Source organism: Diaphorina citri, unplaced genomic scaffold (assembly GCF_000475195.1).
Source record: "Diaphorina citri unplaced genomic scaffold, Diaci psyllid genome assembly version 1.1 scaffold1825, whole genome shotgun sequence".
Taxonomy (NCBI): domain Eukaryota; kingdom Metazoa; phylum Arthropoda; class Insecta; order Hemiptera; family Psyllidae; genus Diaphorina; species Diaphorina citri.
The window spans coordinates 1-27657 of NW_007379251.1; the positions used below are offsets into that span (position 1 = coordinate 1).

General features: G+C 37.0%; 1 protein-coding gene and 1 long non-coding RNA gene across 2 annotated transcripts in view; one reads left to right on the forward strand and one right to left on the reverse strand.

Moving 5' to 3' along the window:
• Positions 1-1871: 1871 nt before the first annotated feature.
• On the reverse strand, positions 1872-2629 carry LOC113470789. Its single transcript, XR_003393720.1, has 2 exons — positions 2331-2629; positions 1872-2090 (listed from the first exon to the last, which is right to left on the reverse strand). It is a non-coding gene; the product is annotated as an uncharacterized LOC113470789 (long non-coding RNA).
• An 11965-nt stretch (positions 2630-14594) lies between these two features.
• LOC103517372 overlaps positions 14595-27657 on the forward strand; it is a gene marked incomplete at its 3' end in the record, with an annotated part of 36930 nt that continues 23867 nt past the window's right edge. The window contains exons 1-3 of the mRNA XM_017447433.2: positions 14595-14721; positions 14881-14895; positions 25752-25885. Coding sequence (XP_017302922.2) covers positions 14595-14721; positions 14881-14895; positions 25752-25885 — 276 coding nt within the window. The remainder of the gene's footprint in view (positions 14722-14880; positions 14896-25751; positions 25886-27657) is intronic.

The following is a 27657-nucleotide window of genomic DNA, read 5'->3' on the forward strand; positions in this document are numbered from 1 at the left end:
GATTTAAGTTATATTTCTCCTACCATAATGGCGGAACCATGATTTCATGTGACACATGAATCTGTCCGCAAAAGGCTAGGTCTTCACTTGATTAAATACAACAACTTTATTGATGGAAAAGAGTCAACAATAGTCAACATGCTTCAGCATCTCATGATACCATCCTCAGGACTACATAGGTAAATTGGAAAATTACCGTGGAAGAAAAATATAAACAAACATTACGTATCAAAAAAATTGTTTATATGTATTTTTCTTAAACTGCAATCCTTCAACTTGGTCCTGAGGATCCGCCTTTTTCTCGAGAAACGAAACAGTTATCTTTTTTTGAGAAATTCGAAATCATTTTCAATCAAACCCGTAAACCCGAGAAGGAGGGGGGGGGGTTCAAAATTGATCTCGGGACCTCTGGAGCACAAGCCTATTGTGCTACGAGCTAAGGCTGGTTTTTGTGCAAAATGTTCTTAATTGCCCACGTTCTCTACATTAACCTTCAATCTTGATCCTTATTCTACCTTAGAATAAAGAACCATCTGTATGGGCATTAGGATTAGGACCTACCTTAAGCCTAAAGCTCAATAAATCCTACCCCCCAGTTCCGAAGAGCTCAGAAAGCTCACAGCATCATTAAAGTTTTTTTTTTTTTCAAGTATGTTTTATTTATTTCCAGCTATTACTTTCTCTTTCCTTCCCTCTTACTCTCTCTCCATATCCCGTTTACCTCTTCTTCTCTCTCCCCTCCCATTCTCTCTTTCTTTCCCCTCCTCCCTCTTCTCCTCCTGGAGACTTTAAACCAAAACAATTGACTCTGAAACGAGAAAACGTACGAGATTGAAGTTGGGGAGCTTTAAAAAAGAAATTAAAGAAATAGAAATAAACCTCAACCATTTAAAAACAAGGTCATCAGCGTTTCCTTGATCCTTTTTCTCTTCTCCCTGTACCTTTATCCATTTCCTTGCCTCCTATCCTTCTTACTTCCCTTCCCTTTATCCTCTTTAAATTCTTTCACCACAGTTCCAACTTATCTCTTCCCTTTTCATTGTATCCTTCGACCTTGCCCGTGCTTCTTTTCTCTTTATCCTCTTTACATTCTTTCTCCAATTTCCTTCTTTCCAGCATTTATCATCTTCTTTTACTTCTCTTCTTCGATTCGATTCTTCTCTTCCCCTTTTTCGTTCACTGTTATTCTCTTTACTCTTCTTTTCCATCTCTGATCATATTTTCATCATGTTTTCCTTCTTTTCTCTTTCTATTCTTATTTACTTTCCTTCTCACAGTAAACTGTTACTGTAGAGCTCATCTCTCTCTCTCTATCTCTCTTTTTCTCTCTCTCTCTCTCTCTCTCTCCATCATTAGGTTCTTCATCTCCAATTCTTTATGCTCCTCTCCTTATCCTCTCTTCCTTCTTCGTCTCCTCTTCTCCTTCATCTCTCTCTCTCTCTCCATCATTACATTCTTCATCTCCAATTCTTTATGCTCCCCTCCTTATCCTCTCTTCCTTCTTCGTCTCCACTTCTCCTTCATCTCTCTCTCTCTCATCATTAGATTCTTCATCTCCAACTCTTTATGCTCCTCTCCTTATCCTCTCTTCCTTCTTCGTCTCCACTTCTCCTTCATCTCTCCCTCTCTCTCTCTCCTCCTCTAATTTTATTTTTATCAGCCTTCGTCATCTTTTCCTCTTTCACTCTCATCTTCTACTCCCCCTCTTGTTCATTCTCCCCCTTGTTCTACTCCTCTTTCTCTTCCCATAATATATCTCCATCCACCTTTTCCTATCCCCCAGAGTCGAATGCATTGGAATAGGATTTGAAAATCTCTGAGCGTTGAGTATCGAGGGGTAATAAAATAAAACATTATTTGCAAAGCGCTAGCTGGCAGTTTTTCAAAGGGTTCTCTCTGCTTTTAAAGACCAAGCACAAGTCTTCACAATGGTTGACTGCAATTCAGGATAAGCCTGCTAATTTAACATGGCTAGAGCTAGAGACCATCACCCCGATGTATAGCAGATACAAAAAATTATCTTTTCTTTATTCTGCTATTGCCATTAGGCAAAAGCTAAAGCTGCTAAAACAACAACAACTAGTCCCCCCCTTACATATAGAGGCAGGTACCTACTTTTATATGTTAAACAGAATTTCTTTTTGTTACAGGCCATGGTCTTACATAGGATTAACAGAGAGGACACAAGAGAAGAGGATACAACTTGCCATTCCACATCTAATGCTTCATACATGAGTAGCTTTGACTTCCAAGCTACTCAATTGTCCTCAGGAGGCTGAGTGCACCCCAAACTTCAAGCACAGATCCAAAAAAAAAAAAAAACTTTGAACTCTTACATATAGAGGCAGGTACCTACTTTTATATGTTAAACAGAATTTCTTTTTGTTACAGGCCATGGTCTTACGTAGGATTAACAGAGAGGACACAAGAGAAGAGGATACAACTTGCCATTCCACATCTAATGCTTCATACATGAGTAGCTTTGACTGACTTCCAAGTTACTCAATTGTCCTCAGGGGGCTGAGTGCACCCCAAACTTCAAGCACAGATCCAAAAAAAAAAAAAAAACTTTGAACTCACTGGGACCTCAGGTGTGCAAGCCTAGTGTGATACCCACTTGGCCACAGTGATATGCTTGTTGGATGAAAAATAATGTAGAAGCGAATTCACCGAATTCTGAACTAATACTCAGTGCAGAGAGAGAGAACTTGAGTAATTTTAGTGGAAATGGTTTCTGAGGGGAAAAAAAGCATATAAGATCTTTTTAAGTTAGAAGTATTATTAGGTACTTATAACTTGAAAGGATCACCTGACCTTTTGTTGAGTGATGAGAAAATTGTGGAGTGCAATGCTTACTGCAAGGAGTGCAGTAAACCGATTATATAATATATTAGGTAGCTCGGTGGCGTATAGGTAATCAGGAGGGCGTGGGTTCAATCCCAACCAAGTAAGAGATACTAAAGTATTCGGACAGCAAGCGGAAAAAAAATCCAAGTATAAGGCAATTTATTCAACTTATGGATGGTTCTTGTCTGCTTAATGCTGTCCATTTTATCCTGATTTTGGGTTCCCACTAACGTCGAAAGCTGAACCGTATCCATGCTTAGACTTGTGAATGAAGGTGGAAAGTGGAAAGCTGGTCGCTCTATACATCAAGATTCTTTTGTTTTCTTTCGCAGCAATGGGACGTGTTCAGTAACTTTGCAGACTTTACAGAGCTTTTGTCGCCCATTCTTATTTTGCTCTATTCTTAAAAAAAAAGTTTGATAGAGAGAACTGTTAACAGAGGCCTTCGAAGAGAAAAGACGGACTGGGTAGGGGAAAGCAAGCTGTTCTGACAACGAACCTTGCCTGTGATGAAGTTCACGGAAATCGAACCAGACCTTTGTTTTTTTCTACGCTTTCCACTATACTAACTGACAATGGTCTTTTTTACATCATTTTATGTATTTACTTTCCATCAGATACTCGTAATGCATCTATTATTTATTATTGCATCAAGGAATTGGGGCGAATTATCGGGGCTTCTTCTTCTGGGTACACCCCAAATTCCAAGCTCAGAGCCACAAATTTGACTGTTCATTGATCTCGGGACCTCTGGAGCACAAGCCTCTATTGTGCTACGAGCTAAGGCTGGTTTTTGTGCAAAATGTTCTTAATTGCCCACGTACTCTACATTAACCTTCAATCTTGATCCTTATTCTACCTTAGAATAAAGAACCATCTGTAACTGTATGGGCATTAGGATTAGGACCTACCTTAAGCCTAAAGCTCAATAAATCCTACCCCCCAGTTCCGAAGAGCTCAGAAAGCTCACAGCATCATTAAAGTTTTTTTTTTTTTCAAGTATGTTTTATTTATTTCCAGCTATTACTTTCTCTTTCCTTCCCTCTTACTCTCTCTCCATATCCCGTTTACCTCTTCTTCTCTCTCCCCTCCCATTCTCTCTTTCTTTCCCCTCCTCCCTCTTCTCCTCCTGGAGACTTTAAACCAAAACAATTGACTCTGAAACGAGAAAACGTACGAGATTGAAGTTGGGGAGCTTTAAAAAAGAAATTAAAGAAATAGAAATAAACCTCAACCATTTAAAAACAAGGTCATCAGCGTTTCCTTGATCCTTTTTCTCTTCTCCCTGTACCTTTATCCATTTCCTTGCCTCCTATCCTTCTTACTTCCCTTCCCTTTATCCTCTTTAAATTCTTTCCCCCCAGTTCCAACTTATCTCTTCCCTTTTCATTGTATCCTTCGACCTTGCCCGTGCTTCTTTTCTCTTTATCCTCTTTACATTCTTTCTCCAATTTCCTTCTTTCCAGCATTTATCATCTTCTTTTACTTCTCTTCTTCGATTCGATTCTTCTCTTCCCCTTTTTCGTTCACTGTTATTCTCTTTACTCTTCTTTTCCATCTCTGATCATATTTTCATCATGTTTTTCTTCTTTTCTCTTTCTATTCTTATTTACTTTCCTTCTCACAGTAAACTGTTACTGTAGAGCTCATCTCATCTCTCTGTCTCTCTCTCTCTCTCTCTCTCTCTCTCCCTCTCTCTCTCTCTCTCTCTCCCTCTCCTCCTTTTTCTCTTCTTTGCACGCGGGAGACCCGTGTTCGATTCCCGGCGGGGTCAAGAAATTTGTATAATGCAAATGTTTGATTCCGTGACTGGCCGTTACGGGGCCCACTCAGCCTCGTGAGGAAAATGAGTAGCTATGTATAAATGCGCATAGCGACCGGTGCCAGCATGGTAGGTAATTGGGAGCTGGATTATTGCGATATATGTATTTGGAAAAATCCTACAATGCTGCAGTGAGCACCAAAGTTGTGATATAGTAACACAAAGAAAAGACATTTATTTATTTATTATTATTATTTTTATTTATTTATAACCGTTGAATTCCCCGCACCGTCAATGTTTTTCTGGATCTTTTATTTTGATTTTTACTGAGCGATCAAAGTAAGCTTTAATTTTCAACTCGATGATTTCTTAACTCAATGCTGATTTCTTTTCTTATTTTCTCCATTGGCGGTGACGACCTAACGCCTTCACAGCTTCACACACCAATTATTTCACCCAGCCCGAGAGGGTGGGACCGGGAAAAGCCAGCAGTACGCGACTGCCCCAGAAGGTGTCTGAGTAAGAAGAAATTCACTTAACCACTAGTCATTCCTGGCCAAGACAACCTATCCAGGAATACTCCGGGAAATGAACCTCACAATATTCCTGGAATTTCTCCACTAATAATTTTCATGTTGCGCATTGCATACTCCAATAGTTACACGGCGCTCATACAAATTTCAATACTTTCAATTTTTCAAAACCGTATTTTCATCTTCAGAAATACCACTGGTTCGATAGCAGTCTTTAAGCCCTTTCTTTTGATGAAATTGGATCTTGAAAAAGTTTGTCCAGTTCAGACTTATGTGGCGTATGGTACAGGTGGGCCAATAAATGGTACGTTTTTTAGGTGGGCGAATAAATGGTACACTTACCCTATGGCGAGGTGGACCGAATGAGATGAAGAGAATCGCACAGGATAGAGATGAGTGGAGAAGAAAAACTCATCCTGCTGATACAAACCAATTGTTAGTTTTTGACCTGAGAGAGAGAGAAACCGAAATTTACCAGGGGGGTTTTTAGAAAGGAAATCGATTTTTCGTCTCGTAAATTTCGAGAGGAGACGAGAAATTTCTCGTTTCCTCTCAAAAATGTCTTGCCTCTTCGTGGGTCGATTTGCAGAAATTAGGTACCCCGTATGACGTAATAGATACCTACCTACTATAGAGGAAAACCTAGGAAAAACATTGCAAGACCAATGGTGTACATTGTGCAGTATGGATTAACCAGAAAAGAACCATCCACAATTGGAATTGCCTTATGGATGGTTCTTTTCTGCTTAATGTTGTTCGATTTAATAGTATCTGTGACGTCAGTTTGACGTCAAAATATTTGTGAAATATGTGGTTGCTTTCAGGAACATAGCCTAGCCAACCAACCGGAAATCTCACTAAATGCTGAACAGCAAGTGTTCCCTGTCATAATTATGACCTAGATGTCCTAGATTAGCAATCTAACGTAATAAAATAAAATAAAATAATCTGAAGTAATAGTTTCTACGTTTAACAATAAATATATTTTATAATACCTACTTATGTACTTCTGGTAGTTTCCCACGCACTAAGCCGGGAGCCGGGTTAAGAGCTACCCTATTTTTCTTTTGTGTTTTTCTTTCAATTTCATGTGTGTTCGTTTCGAAACTTTTCAAAATGAAAATTATTAATAACGGGGAAAGAACACGTAAGAAAAGTTGGAAGCGTGTGGATGTGGGGAAAAGTTTTGCAGCGGTCAGAGAATCTGAGAGCGGATTATGGAAAAACCTACCTTCCCTGCCCCGTTATAGCTCCGTCCATGCTATATCTCTTCTCTCTGGATAATAATTCCCTCCTCTGTTTTTATTCCCACAATAGATGTAACCACCCTCATTTCGTAATGTTGATGTTGGTTACTTTCTAACTCTACCCCTCCCCTCTCGGAGGAGAAGATTGAAGGAACTAAGGAGAAGTGGATAAAGAGGAGGAGTAGGAGGAAGAGGAGGAGAAAGAAGGAGACGTGGAGAAGGATGTGGGAGAATAGAAGGAGGAGGAAGAGATAAGAGGACGTGAAAGAAAAGGAGGAGAAGGAAGAAGAAGAAGGAGGAGGAGGAGGAAGGAGGAGGAGCAGGAGGAAGAGAATGAGAAATGAGATTTTCATCAGGGAACAAGGAGAAAAACTAGAAAACAAAACGTAACACCTCTATAAGCTGAACCAATGAAAAATAATGTAGAAGCGAATTCACCGAATTCAGAACTAATACTCAGTGCAGAGAGAGAGAGAGAACTTGAGTAATTTCAGTGGAAATGTTTTCTGAGGGGAAAAAAGCATATAAGATGTTTTCAAGTTAGAAGTATTATACTTGAGTAATTTCAGTGGAAATGTTTTCTGAGGGGAAAAAAGCATATAAGATGTTTTCAAGTTAGAAGTATTATTAGGTAGGTACTTATAACTCAAAAGGATCACCTGACCTTTTGTTGAGTGATGAGAAAATTGTGGAGTGCAATGCTTACTGCAAGGAGTGCAGTAAACCGATTACCTATTAGGTAGCTCGGTGGCGTAGGTAATCAGGAGGGCGTGGGTTCAATCCCAACCAGGTAAGGGATACCAAAGTATTCGGACAGCAAGCAGAAAAAAAAAATATAAGGCAATTTATTCAACTTATGGATGGTTCTTGTCTGCTTAATGCTGTCCATTTTATCCTGATTTTGGGTTCCCACTAACGTCGAGTAGGTAGATTTTATCGGCAAAGAGAGAGTAAAACCCCTGTAGAGCATTTCTTTTTGAGCATCTAATAGATCAGTTGCGCTTACTTGGGTGATGTTTCAAAGTCATAGAGCAGGAAAAATAAGGAAGAATGAAATTTTTCTTTTTCTTCTACGACTTCTAGATACTGAGATAAATCGATTTAAAAAATACCGGTAAATCGGGAAGTTTAACGTCACGGCATACGCTCCCGTAGGCGATGACGTCATAATTCATGACTCCCGCTTCGTTTGTTTGTGCGCAAGCGGACGTGAAGTCTGACGTCACAGCTCTTTAAACTTTTTCAATAGAACAGCAATTAGAATTTTGAATAGTTTTGACCTCAGATTCGGATTTTTCACAACTTTTTACGTAGGAATCGACCTTTTATTAATAATATTTTCCCAATTGCAACTGCCCCATTGGACATAGAATAGAATGGAATCTTTTTTTCTCAAAATGGCAAACAGGTAGTTCTGGATACCTATACCTACATGACGACAAAAATAAAAATAATAATTCCATTGCCATTCCAAAAGTACTTACCTCACTCGTAAGTATAAAATCCAAATACTGATGGGTAGTTAACTTTTGTGCTATTAACCAGCTTTATTTCTTTGATTCATTGTGCTCATGTTGGCAATTTTACTCTCGGCCCTAAGCCTCAGGATTGGATTATAAATAATACTATAGGAGTATAGGCTATAAAACCTGAAAGCTAACATCGTATTGGAAGGAAATAAAAGCTTGATTCAAAAGATTTCTGCGTCCACATTTCTCCGTTTCATTAGATTCTTCATCTCCAACTCTTTATGCTCCTCTCCTTATCCTCTCTTCCTTCTTCGTCTTCACTTCTCCTTCATCTCTCCCTCTCTCTCTCTCCTCCTCTAATTTTATCTTTATCAGCCTTCATCTTTTCCTCTTTCACTCTCATCTTCTACTCCTCCTCTTGTTCATTTTCCCCCTTGTTCTACTCCTCTTTCTCTTCCTTTTCTCTTCCTATATATCTCCATATTCTCCATCCACCTTTTCCTATCCCCAGAGTCGAATGCATTGGAATAGGATTTGAAAATCTCTGAGCGTTGAGTATCGAGGGGTAATAAAATAAAACATTATTTGCAAAGCTCATCGGTTACAAATTTCCCCTCCCTAATACCTCCCTTATCTCCTGCTCTCCTTTCTATAAAACCTGAAAGCTAACATCGTATTGGAAGGAAATAAAAGCTTGATTCAAAAGATTTCTGCGTCCACATTTCTCCGTTTGGATTGGCGTCGTTTAACCCATTGAGTACTCGGAGGACTAAGGATATTACCGACCAACTTAACCCGTGGAGTACTCGGAGGACTAAGGATATTACTGACCAACTTGATAATATTTTGTTGGAGGTAAAATTTGTATGACCGCCTGCTATTTGGACTGTGTATGCCATGTGCTATGTTTTGAATAAATCCCTTCGGCAAAGGCGCCCTACACTACCCTGTATCTTGTATTTTATGTTGAGGAAATAAAAATACACTCTTCACGCTCTCCTTTCTTCCTCACTTTCCTTCCTCTTTATCCTTGTTAACATCTATTCTTCATCCTTCCTAACTTCTAACTACTACTCTAATTCTTTCCTAACCCTTCTTCTCCTCCTTCTTCCTATGCCTTCTTCTCTTTCAGCGATTTATAAATTACAGATAACCACAATAACGTAATGAATAGAGTTCTTTTGACGTCTTGAACTAACGAAGTGATTGGTGGGTCTAAATTGGATGAAATTCGGTAAAAAATGTTCAACACCGAAGAAATGTATCTCAATATACGAAAACGAATCAAAATTGGCGTTGTTTCCAAATACTGGATAATACCTACCTACCGTTTTATTTCTTTCATACTTTTACCTAGGACTGAGTAGCCCCACGTACAAGAGTTTTAAACGAATAATATTCCTAACGGAGCCGTTACAGAATTTCAGACCCAAGGATGAGAAAAAGGAGCTAAAAATGCGAACACAACTTTGAGTTTTAAACAGTTGAAGGTACCAGCCGTACTCTAGGTATCAAATTCCTTGGGGATCCTAAAACATTTTTAGTCCGTCCTTCCTTTATTATTACAATAGTAATAAAAAGGTATAAGGGACGGACTATTGTATTCGCTTCGGTGTCGTCTGTGTGTGGTATGTCGGTCGGTCTGTCCCCATAGAAGGACTTATCCAAACCTGGTCGACCTATATATCAAATTAAAGGTTTTACCAGGAACACGAAAATGGTGGTGCAAATTTTGTCCAGAAAACCATAAAGCCAAAAATCCAAAAAAAACTGGTTTTTGGGGGATTTTTTTCACATTTTCTCACACAAATGAGCTCTGATCTCGAAATTTGTCGCGACGACCTATGAACTCAAAGCGAGAAAGTTTTAGATAACACTTCAGCCGATCATTTAAGACCGGTTTTAGCGTTACCTATGTTAAGCTACGCCGAGAAAGGCCAATAAATGGATGGGTGACATTATATTGGGAATAAAGGGAGAACGGGCTCCAGTCTTGATTTTAAATCATTACATGAAAGTAAAATAAAAAAATCAAATCAAGAATAATAATAAACTGAATATTAAACAAATTAGGTAGGTACAAAGGTATTCTTTAACCATGATCGAATAAACTACGGGCTAAAAAATTCCCGGAGGGACGGACCCCAGCTTGTTTTTTTTCTCCTTCCCAAGCGGTTTTTAAAAAACCCCTTTCTTTTTTGGGATCAAGCGTGTGGAAATATCCTACCTACCGTTACCAGACCACTCTTTTTTTTAGCAGGATGAGCGAAAGAGGAAAACTAACAGTTTTCATTTGTTTTACATTTTTACTTGAGAAAGTTTTTTTTTTTTACTTTTTACAAACTTATTCGTGTAGAGAAGGATGATATTTACTAGTAAATAGCATTTCTGTAGAAGAAAAACTTATAATGTGCAAAGTCATTTTTCATCGTGGCTCTCCTTCTCTTCTTCTTTTTACTTTTCTCTTCTTCTAATCTTTTCTCTCTCCATCTCTCTTCCACAATTCTCCTCTTTCTCTACTCTCCCTCAATCTCTAATTCTCCTTCTCTTCCTCACCCACAAAACTTCTCCATATCTCTCTCTCTCTCTCTCTCTCTCTCTCTCTCTCTCTCTCTCCTTCTCCATGTCTTCCTCTCCCTCCCTCTCTCGTTACCTCTTTCTTTCTCCTACCTCCCTCTCTTTCTCCATTTCTTTCTTCGTCTCTCTTCCTCTCTCTCTCTCTCTCTCTCTCTCTCTCTATTTCTCTTCTTCTCTCCATATTCCTCTCCTTCTCTTCTCATCCCTCCCTCTCTCTTTACCTCTTTCTTTCTCCTACCTCCCCTCTTCTTCAATTTCTTTTTCTGTCTCTCTCTCCCTCTCTCTTCCTCCCCTTCCTCTTCTCTTTCTCCTCTCTTTTACTTCTTTCTTCTCCTACCTCCCACTCTTCCTCGATTTCTCTCTCTACTCCCGGCCGCGTTTATTTGCTTAAACATTTCGAGACGCAAATAAATCCCCCAAGCTGTCAAGACAATTTCCACGAGGAATTACCAATACTTCTACTTATACTTAACTACTTTTCCAATATTTGCCAGAAATCCGTTCCCCCCGCCCATTCCTCCCTCCCCCTCCTCCCTCTTCCTCCCCCATTCCACGGTTCCTGCAAAGTGTGGAAAATATTTTCGCTTCATTTTTCCCACCGCAAATGGATCGCCATTTTGTTTGTCAATAAGTAGGAAAGTAGACAAACTATGGTGGGTGATTAATTGCCAAAAGGTAGGAAAGAAGCAGTTATTGTAATGTTAACTGCTACTAAGAGCAGTTAGCGCTACCTGCTACTTGAAAATTACACCAATGCATTGTTAGTTACCTATACCTATAGTAAGGTTTTTTCCTTTCTTTCTTCTTCTTCTTCTTCTTCTTCTTCTTCCTCATTTTGAAAGAGTCTAAGAGTAAGATGAATTTCGAGAAAGAGTAGTTAAAACGTTTAAAAGTATAATTGAATTCTGATCATGAATAACGGTTATAGTGTCTTATAACTTAACTTGCCTATAATTAAGATGTCTAATATGGATTAGTTAAATTATAGGTACCTATAATAATGTTGTACCTAGTGTAGAGAAAAAAAAAAAAAAAAAAAGTTCGCGCAGTACTCACTTTTTAGTCCGTCCTCCCTTTATTATTACAATAGTAATAAAAAGGTATAAGGGACGGACTATTGTATTCGCTTCTATTTAGTCGTAAGCTCCTTTTTGCATTTTTTTATGACACAAATAAAGTGAATAGAAAAACCAAATAAAAACAAATAAAATCAATCTTTTATTTGTTTAAAAAAATACAGCTCTACAATCTTGGGGGTGGTACAACATGACAATGGATTTTTCAAGCTTGGACTGATTATGAAGAAAATGTTACGAACACTTTTCCTCAGTTCGGTGGAAATATATTAAGATACCTAGGTAGCAGTTCGAGATAGTGTCGTTTTATCTTAAACCAACCTAGTTAACTTCAAGACCTATTTTTACATGAGCTAATAATAACTGACTATAGACCCGGCCATAAAAGCTTAGGTACGTTTTACTCCTCCGCCCAAATGAAACGGGAAAATTCAATTAACATTCTCCTCTCCTCGGCAGCTTGGAAATTGTTGAATGCAAATAATTCTCACTAATATTCGTGCTTTTACATTATAAGAGCCTTGGGAAACTTCTTTACATCTCTTTGTTTGAGACGCTGCAGTTCGCGCAGTACTCACTTTTTTATTATTCCATCGTCTACTAAATTTGAATAAGCGTAAATTCTTATTTAAAATAATAATAAGATGAGCTATAACGCTCTCCTTCCTGGGCCCAAGCATACAGCGCCTTGGGAATCATTTTCTCAGGAAACGAAAGAAGGAAAATGTCTGTCTATAAATAATCCTTTTTAAAAAGTAAAAAAGTCCGAGAGAACTGTTTACACTTGTAAGGTGAAATGTGTTACGGGCTTTTCAGAATGGCTTTTGTTCTTTCTGCAATCGAAAGATTTTTATGCAAGAAGGACCCACATGTCATTTTTCTGTAAAATGGATTTTCTAATGCGGAATATTTTGTTAAGAATCAGTTGCAAAAACAATATTATGTATGTATAGCTAATCAAGATAGAGTAGGTTAGAACATTTTATTTTAATCACCTATCTTCACAGGGACTAAAATATCCCTTTATCCTGGCTTGGTGTCAATGGAAATCGGACTCTTCAGAGATGTTTTACTCGAAACTTGGTTTTCGTCGGGGTCTTCTTGGATAACCCCTCTCAATTTCTACCTAGTCAGGCCGTTTCCTGTTGGATATTTATGAACCTGGGTTCTCTAAGATGTTCGCAGGGGCCCCTAGAGAAGGGTTTTATGGGCATCATAGATCACGTTATATCGCGTACTCCGTTGTCTCGTTATAACGTTATGAATGTCTTGTTATAACGAAACTCTGTGAAGATGATACTCGGGGAAATATGATATCGAAAAAGATTTAGTGTAAATAATAGGAAGAAGGAGTAAAAGAGACAGTATTTCATTTCCAAATTTATGTCTTTGTCTTCATATTCTTGTTGTTTTGTCCCGAGGAATTCTTCATATTTCCTATGCAGAGGTTTGTGCATTTCTTATTATCGTGTCAAAGAACTTTCAAACATGTTAATATTGAATAGGTTCCAAAAATAAAAATCATACCTACTCATCTAAATCTATTTGTAATATTTGGCTATTTCTTTGTAATATTCAGTGAAAATTTGGGATGAAATTTTGTGAAAAAATCCTATTTAACAAAAGGTGAAAGATTCATATTTCCTATGCAGAGGTTTGTGTATTTCTTATTATGGTGTCAAAGAACTTTCAAACATGTAATATTGAATAGGTTCCAAAAATAAAAATCATACTCATCTAAATCTATATGTAATATTTGGCTATTTCTTTGTAATATTCAGTGAAAATTTGGGATGAAATTTTGTGAAAAAATCCTATTTAACAAAAGGTGAAAGAGCAAAGTTTGCAATTTACTGTTGCTGATCGAATCAGATTTTTGGATTATGGCACCTCTTGTTACCAAAGAAGAAAAGATGATTGGGCAAGCTTGAACAGGGGATCAAGCTTGAACTCTGTAGCTTTTGGCCTCCAGGTCCATTTTAATTCAGCTAGTGGGTACACTCTTTCTCCTATGTGGATCTTTCGAATCCTCATTCTACTAAAGCCCCATCAACATCCCACTTTTGTATCTAACCACAACTTTAAAATCACGTACGAATATTTTCCTGATTTCAGGATTTTTTGAAACCAGGTTAATTATCCGACTTCGGGCGAAATTGAATTATGAAATTTTCCCAAGAAAAATTAGGATATCGCATTTCAGGTCTTCTTTTTTCGTTTTCATGTATTTTCAAGTCACTTTTCCGATAAACAACTCCGCTAGTAATCGTATATCTTTTTTCACGTTCAAGGAATGTGTGAGGGGTGGGGGGGATATTCGAAACAGTCGAAACCTTTCGACAAAGTATCAAATTTCTGAGAAATGTTGTTCGGGAAAATATTGTTCTCTATGAGATGATCCTCAGGTGATTTATAAATCAGTACAGTTTGACTTTTCCTTTTATTAAAGGTTTTTCATTTCTGAGAAATCTATCAAAATATTTTTTAACCTCGTTTTCCCCTTTCTTGCCGCGTCACGGGCGTCAATAACAGATAAATTGCCGTCACCAACCATCATACGTCAGGCTTTTCAAACGTCACCCATCTTGATTTAAAAACATCTCTCAATCAGCACTTAAATCGACATCATCAACCACTGCAGAGTTGATTAGATTCTTCAGAATCTCAAGTCGTTTTGACTTTTCTGCTTTTCCTCTATCCGTTCTGACAGAAAACATCACCTCCTGCTGGCCTAGTCAGTGAGTGATGTGAAATTGACATTCAGAGTTGATTACATTCTTCAGAATCTCAAGCGGCGGTTTTTGACTTTTCTGCTTTTCCTCTATCCGTTCTGACAGAAAACATCACCTCCTGCTGGCCTAGTCAGTGAGTGATGTGAAATTGACATCAGAAGAATAGGTTTGAGGAGGAGGAGGAGGAGGAGGAGGAGGAGATGAAAATCGAGGAGAGATGAGAAAGAAATCCAAAGGAAGGGAAAAATAGTGAAAAAGGGAGAAAGAGAAGAGGGAGAAATCCCTTGTCAAAAAATAATGATCCCACGCGGCACACAAAAGAAGAAAATATAAGGGTATTATTTGTGATACATGGAGAGTCATGTTGGTGGCAAGTACATTGACACTTCCAATTTGTGTCTTGAAGCTCTGAGAAATCTATTGTCAGAAGTCTTGAGAAAACTTACTGCGGAAAGTTTTGAGAAATCTACTGTCAGATGTAAGTGAACTTATTGGAAGATGTCTTGAGTGAAATTATTCTGAGACATCTTGAGTAAACTTATTGCGAAAAAATCTTGAGTAAACTTATTGAAAGCATTGACTTTAAAAATCTTGAGTAAACTTATCGAAAGCCTTGAGTGAACTGTTTTTATTTCAGTCCTGCTGCTAAATGGTAATAGGCACTCTTCCATCTTTGGTCTGTGCTACTGAACATCTAATTCAAGATCACAGTCCATAGTGTTCAACACCCACACAAACAACAAAACCAAACCAAGTTCAGTTATCTTGAAAAAGGCTACTCGCGAAGCGAAACTCGAGTCGGGTCCGGAAAATCCCTAATAACCCTAGTCATATAAAATAAGAAAAGCATCAATTATCTATTTTAGGTGTCTAATATGAATCTCATTCACAGTAATAATTTATTAGAAAATAGACGTGCGATGAGAAGAAAGAGGAGTAGAAGATGGATGAGGAAATTTAGTAGAGGAAGGAGGAAAAGCAAGGTCGGATAAAATAAATGGGAAGAAAATCCCCCTTGGGGCGAAGCGTTTCCTGAGATTCTGTGCCTTGGGGTGTCCGGAAGTCCAGGAATTCGTCTTCCTAAAATAAATTTAAAGAATAGATATTAAGGAGAAGGAAGAGGAGAAGGGGGAGGAGGAGATTCCTATTATGTATTTGTTATAATGAAACTGATAATTAGAACATGTGGCCTGTTTCACGAATAAATACAAGGAATGAGGATTCATAGGCCCTGATTCTATGAATTCAAAGCTTCGGAAAAAAGGATGAGGTCTATTTTCATATACGGTATAGGCTTGGCAACAGTTTGAACCCAAATTTGGCAACAAGAAAATTAAAATTTCAATGTAAATCACCAGTTGGGGCACAACTCAGCACTTTGTTTTATTTTGCAGATTTTTCTGCCTAATGTAAACGATGTTTTAACAGCAATTTTCCAGCAAGGGGTGAAGTAAAAAGAAAGTCTTACAGAAAAAAAAAGGCTAAGGAGGAGATGAAAATGGAGGAGAGATAAGAAAGAAATCCAAAGGGAGGGAAAAATAGTGAAAAAGGGAGAAAGAGAAGAGGGAGAAATCCCTTGTCAAAAAATAATGATCCCACGCGGCACACAAAAGAAGAAACCTATGCCTAGTGGCATCGCTAAATTTATTTGCTGGAAAATTCAATTCAATGGGGTATAAAAATATTTAATCTCATAAGCAGGATAAAAATAGTACCTACCTACCTCATTTTCAATCTGAAGAAACAAGAATATTAGGGACAACTGGCGTTAAATGCCTTATTGAAAATATTTGAAAGGAGGGCATTTGGAGAAAATAGCAAAAATGCCTATTTGTCAGTTGATCCCTACTGCGAGATACAAAAGACATTAATTGGTAAAAAGAAAAACAAACATTGGCATGCAAAAAGAGAGAACATTTCAATAAAATCTAACACAATATTTGACAGGGAAACAACAAATTGATGATAAACCTGTACAAAGTATTAAGTACCTACTCTATTTATAATATTTTTTGAACACAAGATCTCATTTTTCATAAATTGTTTCTTAAAAAAAAAGAAAATGATTCATGGCGTATTTAAATGCAAATAACGTTCTTTGTTTGCTTTTTAGTTCTTTTTTTATACAAGAAAGAAAGAGAGAGAGAGAGAGAGAGAGAGAGAGAGAGAGAGAAAAGTTTTTATTTCTTATTCCTGAAGCTGGGGTTTAAAAAACACAAAAGTTAAACAAAATAAATTTGAAGAACAAAAAATAGAAAAACGCAAGAATAATTATTTAACAATTTTAGAACAAAACCGAACCCGTCTTCCGTACCAGGTGGCCATTTGGTATTGGTATCGGAAACCGACAAATTTGTAGGTGGGAGTTGGAAAAGTGTTTTCTAGCTAACTTACCTTCTCTTTAAAAGTTCAACTTTAACCTAAGATCTGGTAGGTTATGTATTTTTCCTAGCAAAAAGGAGTGTGGGCTTGTTTCTGTCTCTTTTTTGCTCAGATAAGAACACGAAATAAAATACCACAACGAGGTAAACAAATTTTCAGTCAAAAAACAGAAAAAATAGGATATTCTAGGCATTAAGTTACATAAAAAAAAAAACTAATATCAGGTTCCCTCATCGCATCGTCCGTTACGTAAAAATTCCCCTTTGTTACACTGGAAGGGAAGTTCAAGAAAACTTACTAAAAAAAAAAATAATAATAAAAACGATCCACTAATTATATGCAAATGAGAGCGTGAGAATTTCCCGTCCCGCGCGCGCGAGTTTTCAAACTGGGAAAATTTTGTTTCCCGTTCTTCCCACGCGTTGCTTTTGTACCGTTTTCCGGGATCCTTTGTTTTTATTTCGTTATGTACGGGTGTTATTTCATAAGACTTGTATCCTGTAAAGGGTTGGTCTGAGGAGTAAAGCCCCTTTTGTCCAATTTCGATGAAAATTTGCAGAAATAGGTAGTTATTAAAAAATGGAATTTGCTCTTTAGATTTGGGGCCTAAATAGACCTTGGAGGCCCCGTATAAGCCCCTCTATGTAAAATTTGAAAAAAGTTTTGAAATGCAAACGCATTAGTGTGCATTGTGCAAGTTCTATGCTACATGCAAGTCAATACATCAGCCTTGTACGAGTACATACATGCTCTTTAGATTTGGGGCCTAAATAGACCTTGGAGGCCCCGTATAAGCCCCTTTTCTATGTAAATTTTGAAAAAGGTTTTGAAATGCAAACGCATTAGTGTGCATTGTGCAAGTTCTATGCTACATGCAAGTCAATACATCAGCCTTGTACGAGTACATACATCAGGCATCAATTTCCGAGAACCAGCAACCATCTCTTGAATGGAAAACTGCGAAATATTAAAAGTTGCTGCACAGTTTTTCGAATAATTTTGTATCTAATTATTATAATGATCAGTTTTGTAAGGAGGTTAAATAAATACGAAATAATACCGTGAATTTCTAATAGACTTGCATTGCATCGGTGAAAATGGAAATTAAAAACACCTTATCACAACAAGAAAAACCAGTAAAACGTAATAATAATAATTAGATACTTGTTCAATAAATATTAGGTAACAATTTATCTTTATAAAATAAAATATTCCAAGAAAAATTTACAATAAAGTGGTGTTTGCACATCCACCAACACTCTTGGTGAATATGACACATCCACCAATTTCAAATACCAAATTCACTGTGAACAAAGCACATCCACCAATTTCAAAAACCAGTTTCACAGTGAACTTAGCACATCCACTGATTATGAAAATTTCACGTCAGTAACACAGTAATAATAAGAGGTTATTACGATAACCAGTACTGTCATGATAACATGCTGTTTTTGGTTATTCGTCCGCAATCTGAAGACCAAAATGATCGTAAAATATGTGCCAAATTGGTGGATGTGACATGTTTTCATCAAAATTGGGCGAACCGCATTACCAATTAAAATGAAACAAAGAACAAAATAAACAAATAAACTTACAGATAAACTAAATGAAAAATAATCACAATTCAAAAGCATAATCCAAAATCAAAAGGAAGAACTCTCTTCGTTCATTCAATAATCCAGGATCAATAAGGTCAAGAAGTCTTCAAGTTTTCTTTATCAAAACTTTTTTCATCTTTGCAACAAGTTTTTTGTGTCACCTTGCTTAAGCAGACAGGTTTTACGTCGAAACTTTGACTTTTACAGGTTTCTAGTAATGAGCTTTTTATATTTTGTTGCAATAAATCGTGACTTTTAGTGCCAATATGAAGTTTAATGAGAAATATTAGTTTTAAGTTGTAACTTGTAAGTAAACTTATTAGTTCTAATTCCTCGTGAACTTTATCTTAAGTACCTACCTGTCATTAAGAGGGATATTAATACATACTTTTTCCGTGTCCATTTTATAAACCGATGATGGAAGAATGCAAGATTAAAACAAACGTGAAGTAGGTAATCACAGTTTGAACAACTGTGATTATTTGTTCCACAGGGTATTTCGGATCTGGAGATTAGTAAGGTCTTTAAATCGAAGTGAAGGCATAAAATTTATAGTAGGTAGTTTATAACCTGATTGAGGTATGACGTTTATGACAAGCATTTATGCTTAATTTATGATAAAAACGCCTTGAATGGACCGCCACCATAGATTCCAATTCCAAATGGTAGATGTGAGATGTTTCACATCTACTCAAAAACCAAAGCATGTCATAAATCACGCTATTTCAAGATCACAGTCCATAGTGTTCAACACCCACACAAACAACAAAAACAAACCAAGTTCAGTCATCTTGAAAAAGGCTACTCGCGAAGCGAAACTCGAGTCGGGTCCGGAAAATCCCTAATAACCCTAGTCATATACGTAAAATAAGAAAAGCATCAATTATCTATTTTGGGTGTCTAATATGAATCTCATTCACAGTAATAATTTATTAGAAAATAGACGTGCGATGAGAAGAAAGAGGAGTAGAAGATAGATGAGGAAATTTAGTAGAGGAAGGAGGAAAAGCAAGGTCGGATAAAATAAATGAGAAGAAAATCCCCCTTGGGGCGAAGCGTTTCCTGAGATTCTGTGCCTTGGGGTATCCGGAAGTCCAGGAATTCGTCTTCCTAAAATAAATTTAATGAATATATAAGGAGAAGGGGGGGGGAGGAGGAGGAGATTCCTATTGTGTAATTGTTATAATGAAACTGATAATTAGAACATGTGGCCTGTTTTTCGAATAAATGCAAGGAATGAGGATTCATAGGCCCTGATTCTATGAATTCAAAGCTTCGGAAAAAAAGCTGAGGTCTATTTTCATCTACGGTATAGGCTTGGCAACAGTTTGAACCCAAATTTGGCAACAACAAAAATTAAAATTTCAATGTAAATCACCAGTTGGGGCACAACTCAGCAATTTGTTTTAGTTGCAGCTTTTTCTGCCTAATGTAAACGATGTTTTAACAGCAATTTTCCAGCAAGGGGTGAAGTAAAAAGAAAGTCTTACAGAAAAAAAGGCTAAGAAGATTTAGAAATTATTTCTTGTATTATTTATTATTACTTTTTAGGAGGGAAAAAAATTTCAAGGTACTTTTAGGCATATTGCCAACATCTTAAACCATATTTACACTCGCTGCTTGACATTTGAAACGATTTGTGAAAAAGTTTTGAATTGCCTTCTGCTCTCTTCTGAATATTGAAAAATTCTCGAGCATAATAATATGTAATCTTGGCAAATCAGTGGGAGATTTAGAATTTATACTTTCAAAAAGTAGATAACTGCTTCTGAAAGAAGTAGGTATTACTATTATGGATGAAAATTAGTGGATATGAAAAGTGGACTACTTCGTTTTGGGGCACCTCTAAATTAGATAAATATTAATTTAGTATTAGCGTTATTTCGAGGTAAATTTTTGTAAAAGATTGCTTTAAACAAATTTATATATCTCTACTACATTGTTACCCTTCTTTCCCATAATAGGTATACCTAATTTAAAAAAAAAAAAATCTCATCTCTCATTGATTTTTCAGTCCGCCACTTTTCTGCAGATTTTTCTTACCCATTCATCCCCGCTTTCCCCTATGTGCTATCAAGCTCTTAAACTTTTCAAAGTATAATACCTAATACGGAAGAAAAAATTCTGCAAAAGTTAGGTCGTTACGAGACTGGATGGAATATGTTAGAAAATATTTATAATGGGGTCTGAATCTGAAACTATGGGCAGATTTTTAGCAGCTTGTTAACATGCATTAAAATAGTGCCATGTAATGGGATTCAACTGGAGGCTCCTTTGACGCCATAAAACTAGATTCTTCAACCTGACCCATATTTTCCATTAAAAAATCCATCCCTCTCCAAACAATCTATTCGCAGGCAAAAAATAAAATAAATGTGGAGTGAGGAATAAAAGCTTCTAGTAGACACAGGCGGAAGGGAGAGGGAATGATAGGAAGAGCTGGAAGGGATAGAGCGAGAGAGAGGGGGGGAGAGGGAGAGAGAGAGAGAGAGAGGGAAAGAGCAATAGAAAAACTAGGCTGAGGTTGGAGAGAAACCGTGAAAAGCACTTAGACAATATTGACAAAGTGGTGTCGGATATAAATGGCAGCAATTTCGATTCGACTGAGTGTTGATCTCAATCAATTATTTATTAACCTATTTTTTATAGGCTTACTCTTCTGAATAGAGATTCATTATTATTCGAACCTATTCCAGAATCTATGTGTGTAACTGCAGGATTATAGCTGATCTGTTGTAAAATAGAATAAAATATACGCAGTTTATACTCCCAGAATGAGACTGAAAAGTAGCTCGAAGTACATGATTCTTAGGATTCACTTCGGTCATTCAATAAGGGACCAAAAAAGGATAAGGGGGAGTATAAGGACCCATTGACAGTCTCGCGTCTCGAGAGGGGGCTTCCAGGGTCCTTGAACCCCAATATTGTTAGTAGCGGCAATAATATGAGCGACAGTATAAGAGACAGCAAAACCCCCACAATGTCAAAAAATAGATTTGGAATGAGAGAAAAAAAGAGACGAATATAATAATAATGTAAAGGAGATGGGTAAACATCTCTGCGGAGGAGGAAACGAATAAGAAACAGGAAGAGAAAAAGGGAAGGAGGAAGGAAGATAGAGAGAGAAAAGGGAGAAGGAAAGAGAGAGAGAAGGGGGAGAAGGAAGAGAGAGAGAGAAAAGGGAGAAGGAAAGAGAGTTGAGTATTTTAGATGAAAGAGATGAGAAAATATTAAGGACTCTGTGACAAAATTTCTCCTCTTTTTCCTTTGTGGAAATTAAATAAATAAAAAAATGCTGGGAGCATTTCCTTTTTATTTGTTACAAAAAAAAGTGTATTATCTAAAATAAAATCTCTTTTTTTTTATTTGAAATCTCAAATCCTGTGTACATCGATGGATAATTAAATAAATAAGCACGATTTTGTAGACTCTGCAAAAGGTCGCCAATGCCTAGTGGTATCGCTAAATTTATTTGCTGGAAAATTCAATTCAATGAGGTATAAAAATATTTAATCTCATAAGCAGGATAAAAATAGTACCTACCTCATTTTCAATCTGAAGAAACAAGAATATTAGGGACAACTGGCGTTAAATGCCTTATTGGAAATATTTGAAAGGAGGGCATTTGGAGAAAATAGCAAAAATGCCTATTTGTAAGTTGATCCCTACTGCGAGATACAAAAGACATTAATTGGTAACGTGAAGTAATCACAGTTTGAACAACTGTGATTATTTCACGTAATATGATTCGTTCCACAGGAGGTTTCGGATCTGGAGATTAGTAAGGTCTTCAAATCGAAGTGAAGGCATAAAATTTATAGTAGTTTATAACCTGATTGAGGTATGACGTTTATGACAAGCATTTATGCTTAATTTATGATAAAAACGACTTAAATGGACCGCCACCATAGATTCCAATTCCAAATGGTAGATGTGAGATGTTTCACATCTACTCAAAAACCAAAGCATGTCATAAATCACAGAAATCCACCTCCTTCAACGCTACACCACATACTTTGGGGAATGTATTACCCACTAAAGGGACATTTTCATTTTCCCACCTTTATAATCCCTTTAGACTGTTAACAGATTTCAACGCTACACCCTACACCACATACTTTGGGGAATGTATTACCCACTAAAGGGACATTTTCATTTTCCCACCTTTATAATCCCTTTAGACTGTTAACAGAAGGTATTAGAGTCCTTTTCTATTCCTCCCATCTCTTTCCTCCTTGAACATTTCCTACCTTTCTCTCTCTCTCTTCTCTATCTCTCTCTCCCTCCCTCCCACTCTATATCTCCCCCTCTCTCTTTCTCCATATTACTAGATTACAATTCAAAGGCATTCTAGGCATTCCTATTAAGATTTTAAACACTTGGAATTTCTAAAGACAATCTGAGATTCTGTGTGGACAATTTATTAATGACAAGACCTTGTACGATTACAGAGAGAGAGAGAGAGAAGGGATATAGAGTTTGAAAGAGTGAGTGAGAGAGAAGGAGTGGAAGGGGAAAGGGAGGAGAGGGAGGGAGAGGAATAAGGAGGTCAAATTCTAACTCTGACTTTTCCTTCCCCTCTTTCTCCTTTATACCTATGTAATCTCTCCTCTTTTTATCCCCTCCTTCTCCTCTACTCTCCTTCTCTCTCCCATTACCCCTTCTTCGTTTCAATCTATTACCTCCTTTGCTTCTTAATGTTTCCTCTGTCTGTCCTATACCTCATAATCCCCTCTCTCTCTTTCTCTACCTCTACCTCGTTCTCTCTCTCCCTCTTCCTCTTTCTCTCTCCCTCTCCTTCTTCTTAATTCCTCTCTCTCTCCCTCTCCTTCTCTCTTAATTCCCGTATTTTATCATTCGTTCGATGCCCTTTAGGTTCTTCTTTGATGTAGAAATCTAGATAGTGTTTAATGTCTTTTGTCTACAACTAGGTAGGTGTTAATACTGTTAGAATAGGCATGTTAGGCAATAACAGAGACAAATTGTTATTCAGTCTGGTCTGGGCAGAGATTGCTCCAGCATACATTTGTTGTGAGCATGCAAAATAATATTAAGTTGATGTAAATATCACGTAAACGCATCCAGGTACCTACCTACTCAATTTTCTTCACTGAGTGCACCCAAAATCCGTCAACGAAAAGAAAGACCCTGTTGGGATTTCAACCTAGGACCTTCGGAGGCAAGTCTAGTCTGAAATACCCACATTTGCCACTGATATAACCTCTTCTAACGAAAATATCCTCTAAAATAATATTTAATTAATAAAGCAGTGTTGTCAATGTAATAACTAACTGTTGAGCAAAAGGGACTACCTACCTCTAAAATAAATATTGGATAGAATTGAAAAGGCACCTCTGTCATGTCCTCTCATCTCAACTTGATAAGGTTTTGAAAGTTAGATTAGTTGTTAGAGGTTGGAGTGAACTGGAAAGAAGGGTGTAGGGTGGATTGGATAGGAAAGGAATGGTTAAGGTAGGAAGGAGTAAGGTATGGTTGGGTCAAGTTGGGCAGGATAGGGTCGGTGAGGGGAAAAAAGATGTAGGGTTTGGTGGGGTGGGGTGGAGATGGAGGTTGGGTCAGGTTGGGTAAGGTAAGAAAGGTGAAGGGTTAGGTGAAAAGGATAGGGAGGGTAAAAGTAGAAAAGGTGTAGGGTAGATGGGGATGTAAAGGAACTTGCGGGAATCCAAGAGGTTACTAACTAATGGAATAATGATTGATAGATTAAATAATAGGGTTGAGAGGGGTAAGAGTCTGACTCTCCATTTAAAGACACCTCAAAAGGTTCCAATATTAATTACCTTGTCATGGACTTTTGCCCTGTGCGATAAATTAGTTTACTCCTTTTTAATTTCGTCCTGGCATTTCTGGTGCCATCTTGTTCTCAGGTTGTGTGACAGATTACAAATCTATTTCTCGCTGTAATTTTGTTTCGGGTTGAACTTTTCTCTGGAGAAAATCTTTCGCAAAATGTTCGTTTCTCCCCGCCTTGTTTCTTCTTCCTCTTAGCCTCTTCCTGCCTGAGAATGTTTGGCATTAGTTGAGTGAACGAAGAAGTTCCCATTTTTATCTCGACGATTTTTTCCTTTAGTTTGCCTCTCTGTTTGTTCGACCATTACTCCGTTATAACTTTCGAATGTTTTGTCCGATTTTGACGAAATTCGGCAAGTCTGATCAACACAAAAATATATAATTATATACATATTTTTTTTTTTTAATTGCACAAATAAATATTTAAAATAAGCATTATTAATAACACTAAATTAAATAAAACAAAAATAAACCCCTTTCTTATGAGACAAAATGACAAGAAAAAACTACCCCAACAGAGAGTTTAGCGACAGTATAGTAATAACACCAGCTCTAAATACTCTCATATACTCTAGAGTCTAGGATCTTAATATAGGTACGCATACCTACGTAATAAGTAAAAATCAACTAAAAATTGCACAAATAAATATTTAAAATAAGCATTAATAATAAAACAAAAATTGAATACAACAAAAATAAACCCCTTTCTTATGAGACAAAATGACAAGAAAAAACTACCCCAACAGAGTTTAGCGACAGTATAGTAATAACACCAGCTCTAAATACTCTCACAGTCTCACACCATGTTCTAAATACTCTCACACCATGTTAAGAATGTGAAATACTCTCACTTCATCTTCGTAAAGAGTGTGAGAGGTTTAGGAATGAAATACTCACGAATATACACACACTCATCGCTCCCAATCTATGTACAAAGCAGTTGGATGGGTACCATGTTCTAAATACTCTCACACCATATTAAGAATGTGAAATACTCTCACTTCATCTTCTTAAAGAGTGTGAGAGGTTTAGGAATGAAATACTCACGAATATACACACACTCATCGCTCCCAATCTATGTACAAAGCAGTTGGATGGGAGCCAGGGCAGAAAATTATTCCCCACTTTGATATTTATGATCGAAATAATTTAGACTCCCTCTCCATTAGGAAGAAGGGAAGGAGGGGGAGAAGGAGAGAAATGTCTGAACATGGGGGATAAAAGAAGGAAAAAGTGGTTATGGTGTGTTGGAAGATGTTTAGAAAGAATAAAGAAGAATAAGAAGATGAAAAAGAGGAAGGAGAAGATGATGAAGAAGGTGAACAAGGAAGAGAAATAAGCAGAAGAGGAAGTAGGAAAACAAGGAGAAGAAGAAGGAAGAAAAGGAGAAGGAGAACAAGCAAAAGATGGCAAAGAAGAAGAATGTGATGAGGGGAGGAAGAAGAAGATTTAACGAAAATAAGGGCAACCAAGTTCAAGTATCATGCTTCATTTGAAGTTGCTGTCTAATTAGAAAATAATAATTATGTACTCGTATTTACCTTGTTTGTAGGAGATAATTATGTACAAAGAAAGTTGTTTATATATAAAAAAAAAATCTCGAGTCTTGTAAGTAGAAACTATGAACCATATAATATTATAATTATATGTACCTAATACTATCTTCAATCACCTTGTTTTTATTTTTATTTTACATACTATCTATTTGGTTCTGTTTCAGAGTTGCCCCAGACAGGCCCCATTCTGCAAGTGAACCAGAAGAAATTTGACGCTGGTGAAATCCTGAAGGCTAACTGTTCTTCAATTCCATCAAAACCTGCAGCCACTCTCACTTTCCTCCTCAACAATGTACAGGTAGGACTTTCCTGTTATCAAAATTCAAGGGTAAATCTTTGACTATAAGTCTAGGTTGCTCCCTGTATAGTTTTGGGTGCTGTTTTTGGTTATTCGTCCGCAATCTGAAGACCAAAATGATCGTAAAATATTTGCCAAATTGGTGGATGTGACACGTTTTCATCAAAATTGGGCGAACCGCATTACCAATTAAAATGAAACAAAGCATAAAATAAACAAATAAACTTACAGATAAACTAAATGAAAAATAATCACAATTCAAAATCATAGTCCAAAATCAAAAGGAAGAACTCTCTTCGTTCATTCAATAATCCAAGATCAATAAGGTCAAGAAGTCTTCAAGTTTTCTTGATCAAAACTTTTTTCATCTTTGCAACAAGTTTTTTGTGTCACCTTGCTTAAGCAGACAGATTTTACGTCGAAACTTTGACAAGTTTCTAGTAATGAGCTTTTTATATTTTGTTGCAATAAATCGTGACTTTTAGTGCCAATATGAAGTTTAATGAGAAATATTAGTTGTAAGTTGTAACTTGTAAGTATACTCTTATTAGTTCTAATTCCTCGTGAACTTTATCTTAAGTACCTGTCATTAAGAGGGATATTAATACATACTTTTTTCCGTGTCCATTTTATAAACCGATGATAGATGATGGCAAGATTAAAACAAGCTGGGTCCGTCCCTCCGGGAATTTTTTATCCCGTAGTTTATTCGATCGTGGTTAAAGAATACCTATATACCTACCTAATTTGTTTAATATTCAGTTTATTATTATTCTTGATTTGATACTTCCTCTCTCTCCCTTTCCTTCTCTCTTTATTCCCGTATTTTATCATTCGTTCAATACCCTTTAGGTTCTTCTTTGATGTAGAGATCTAGATAGTGTTTAATATCTTTTGTCTACAACTAGGTAGGTGTTAATACTGTTAGAATAGGCATGTTAGGCAATAACAGAGACAAATTGTTATTCAGTCTGGTCTATGTTTAATATCTTTTGTCTACAACTATAGGTATTTTTTGAATTTGAATTTGAATAAGATTTCTTTATTTTAGAATATTTAGGTACAAATAAAGCATCTCCTAGGCTGATTTCAACCTCTGAGGAGATGGTTCTTCTTCCTCTTCATTGGAATATCACGTAAACGCATCCAGGTACCTACCTACTCAATTTTCTTCACTGAGTGCACCCAAAATCCGTCAACGAAAAGAAAGACCCTGTTGGGATTTCAACCTAGGACCTTCGGAGGCAAGTCTAGTCTGAAATACCCACATTTGCCACTGATATAACCTCTTCTAACGAAAATATCCTCTAAAATAATATTTAATTAATAAAGCAGTGTTGTCAATGTAATAACTAACTGTTGAGCAAAAGGGACTACCTACCTCTAAAATAAATATTGGATAGAATTGAAAAGGCACCTCTGTCATGTCCTCTCATCTCAACTTGATAAGGTTTTGAAAGTTAGATTAGTTGTTAGAGGTTGGAGTGAACTGGAAAGAAGGGTGTAGGGTGGATTGGATAGGAAAGGAATGGTTAAGGTAGGAAGGAGTAAGGTATGGTTGGGTCAAGTTGGGCAGGATAGGGTCGGTGAGGGGAAAAAAGATGTAGGGTTTGGTGGGGTGGGGTGGAGATGGAGGTTGGGTCAGGTTGGGTAAGGTAAGAAAGGTGAAGGGTTAGGTGAAAAGGATAGGGAGGGTAAAAGTAGAAAAGGTGTAGGGTAGATGGGGATGTAAAGGAACTTGCGGGAATCCAAGAGGTTACTAACTAATGGAA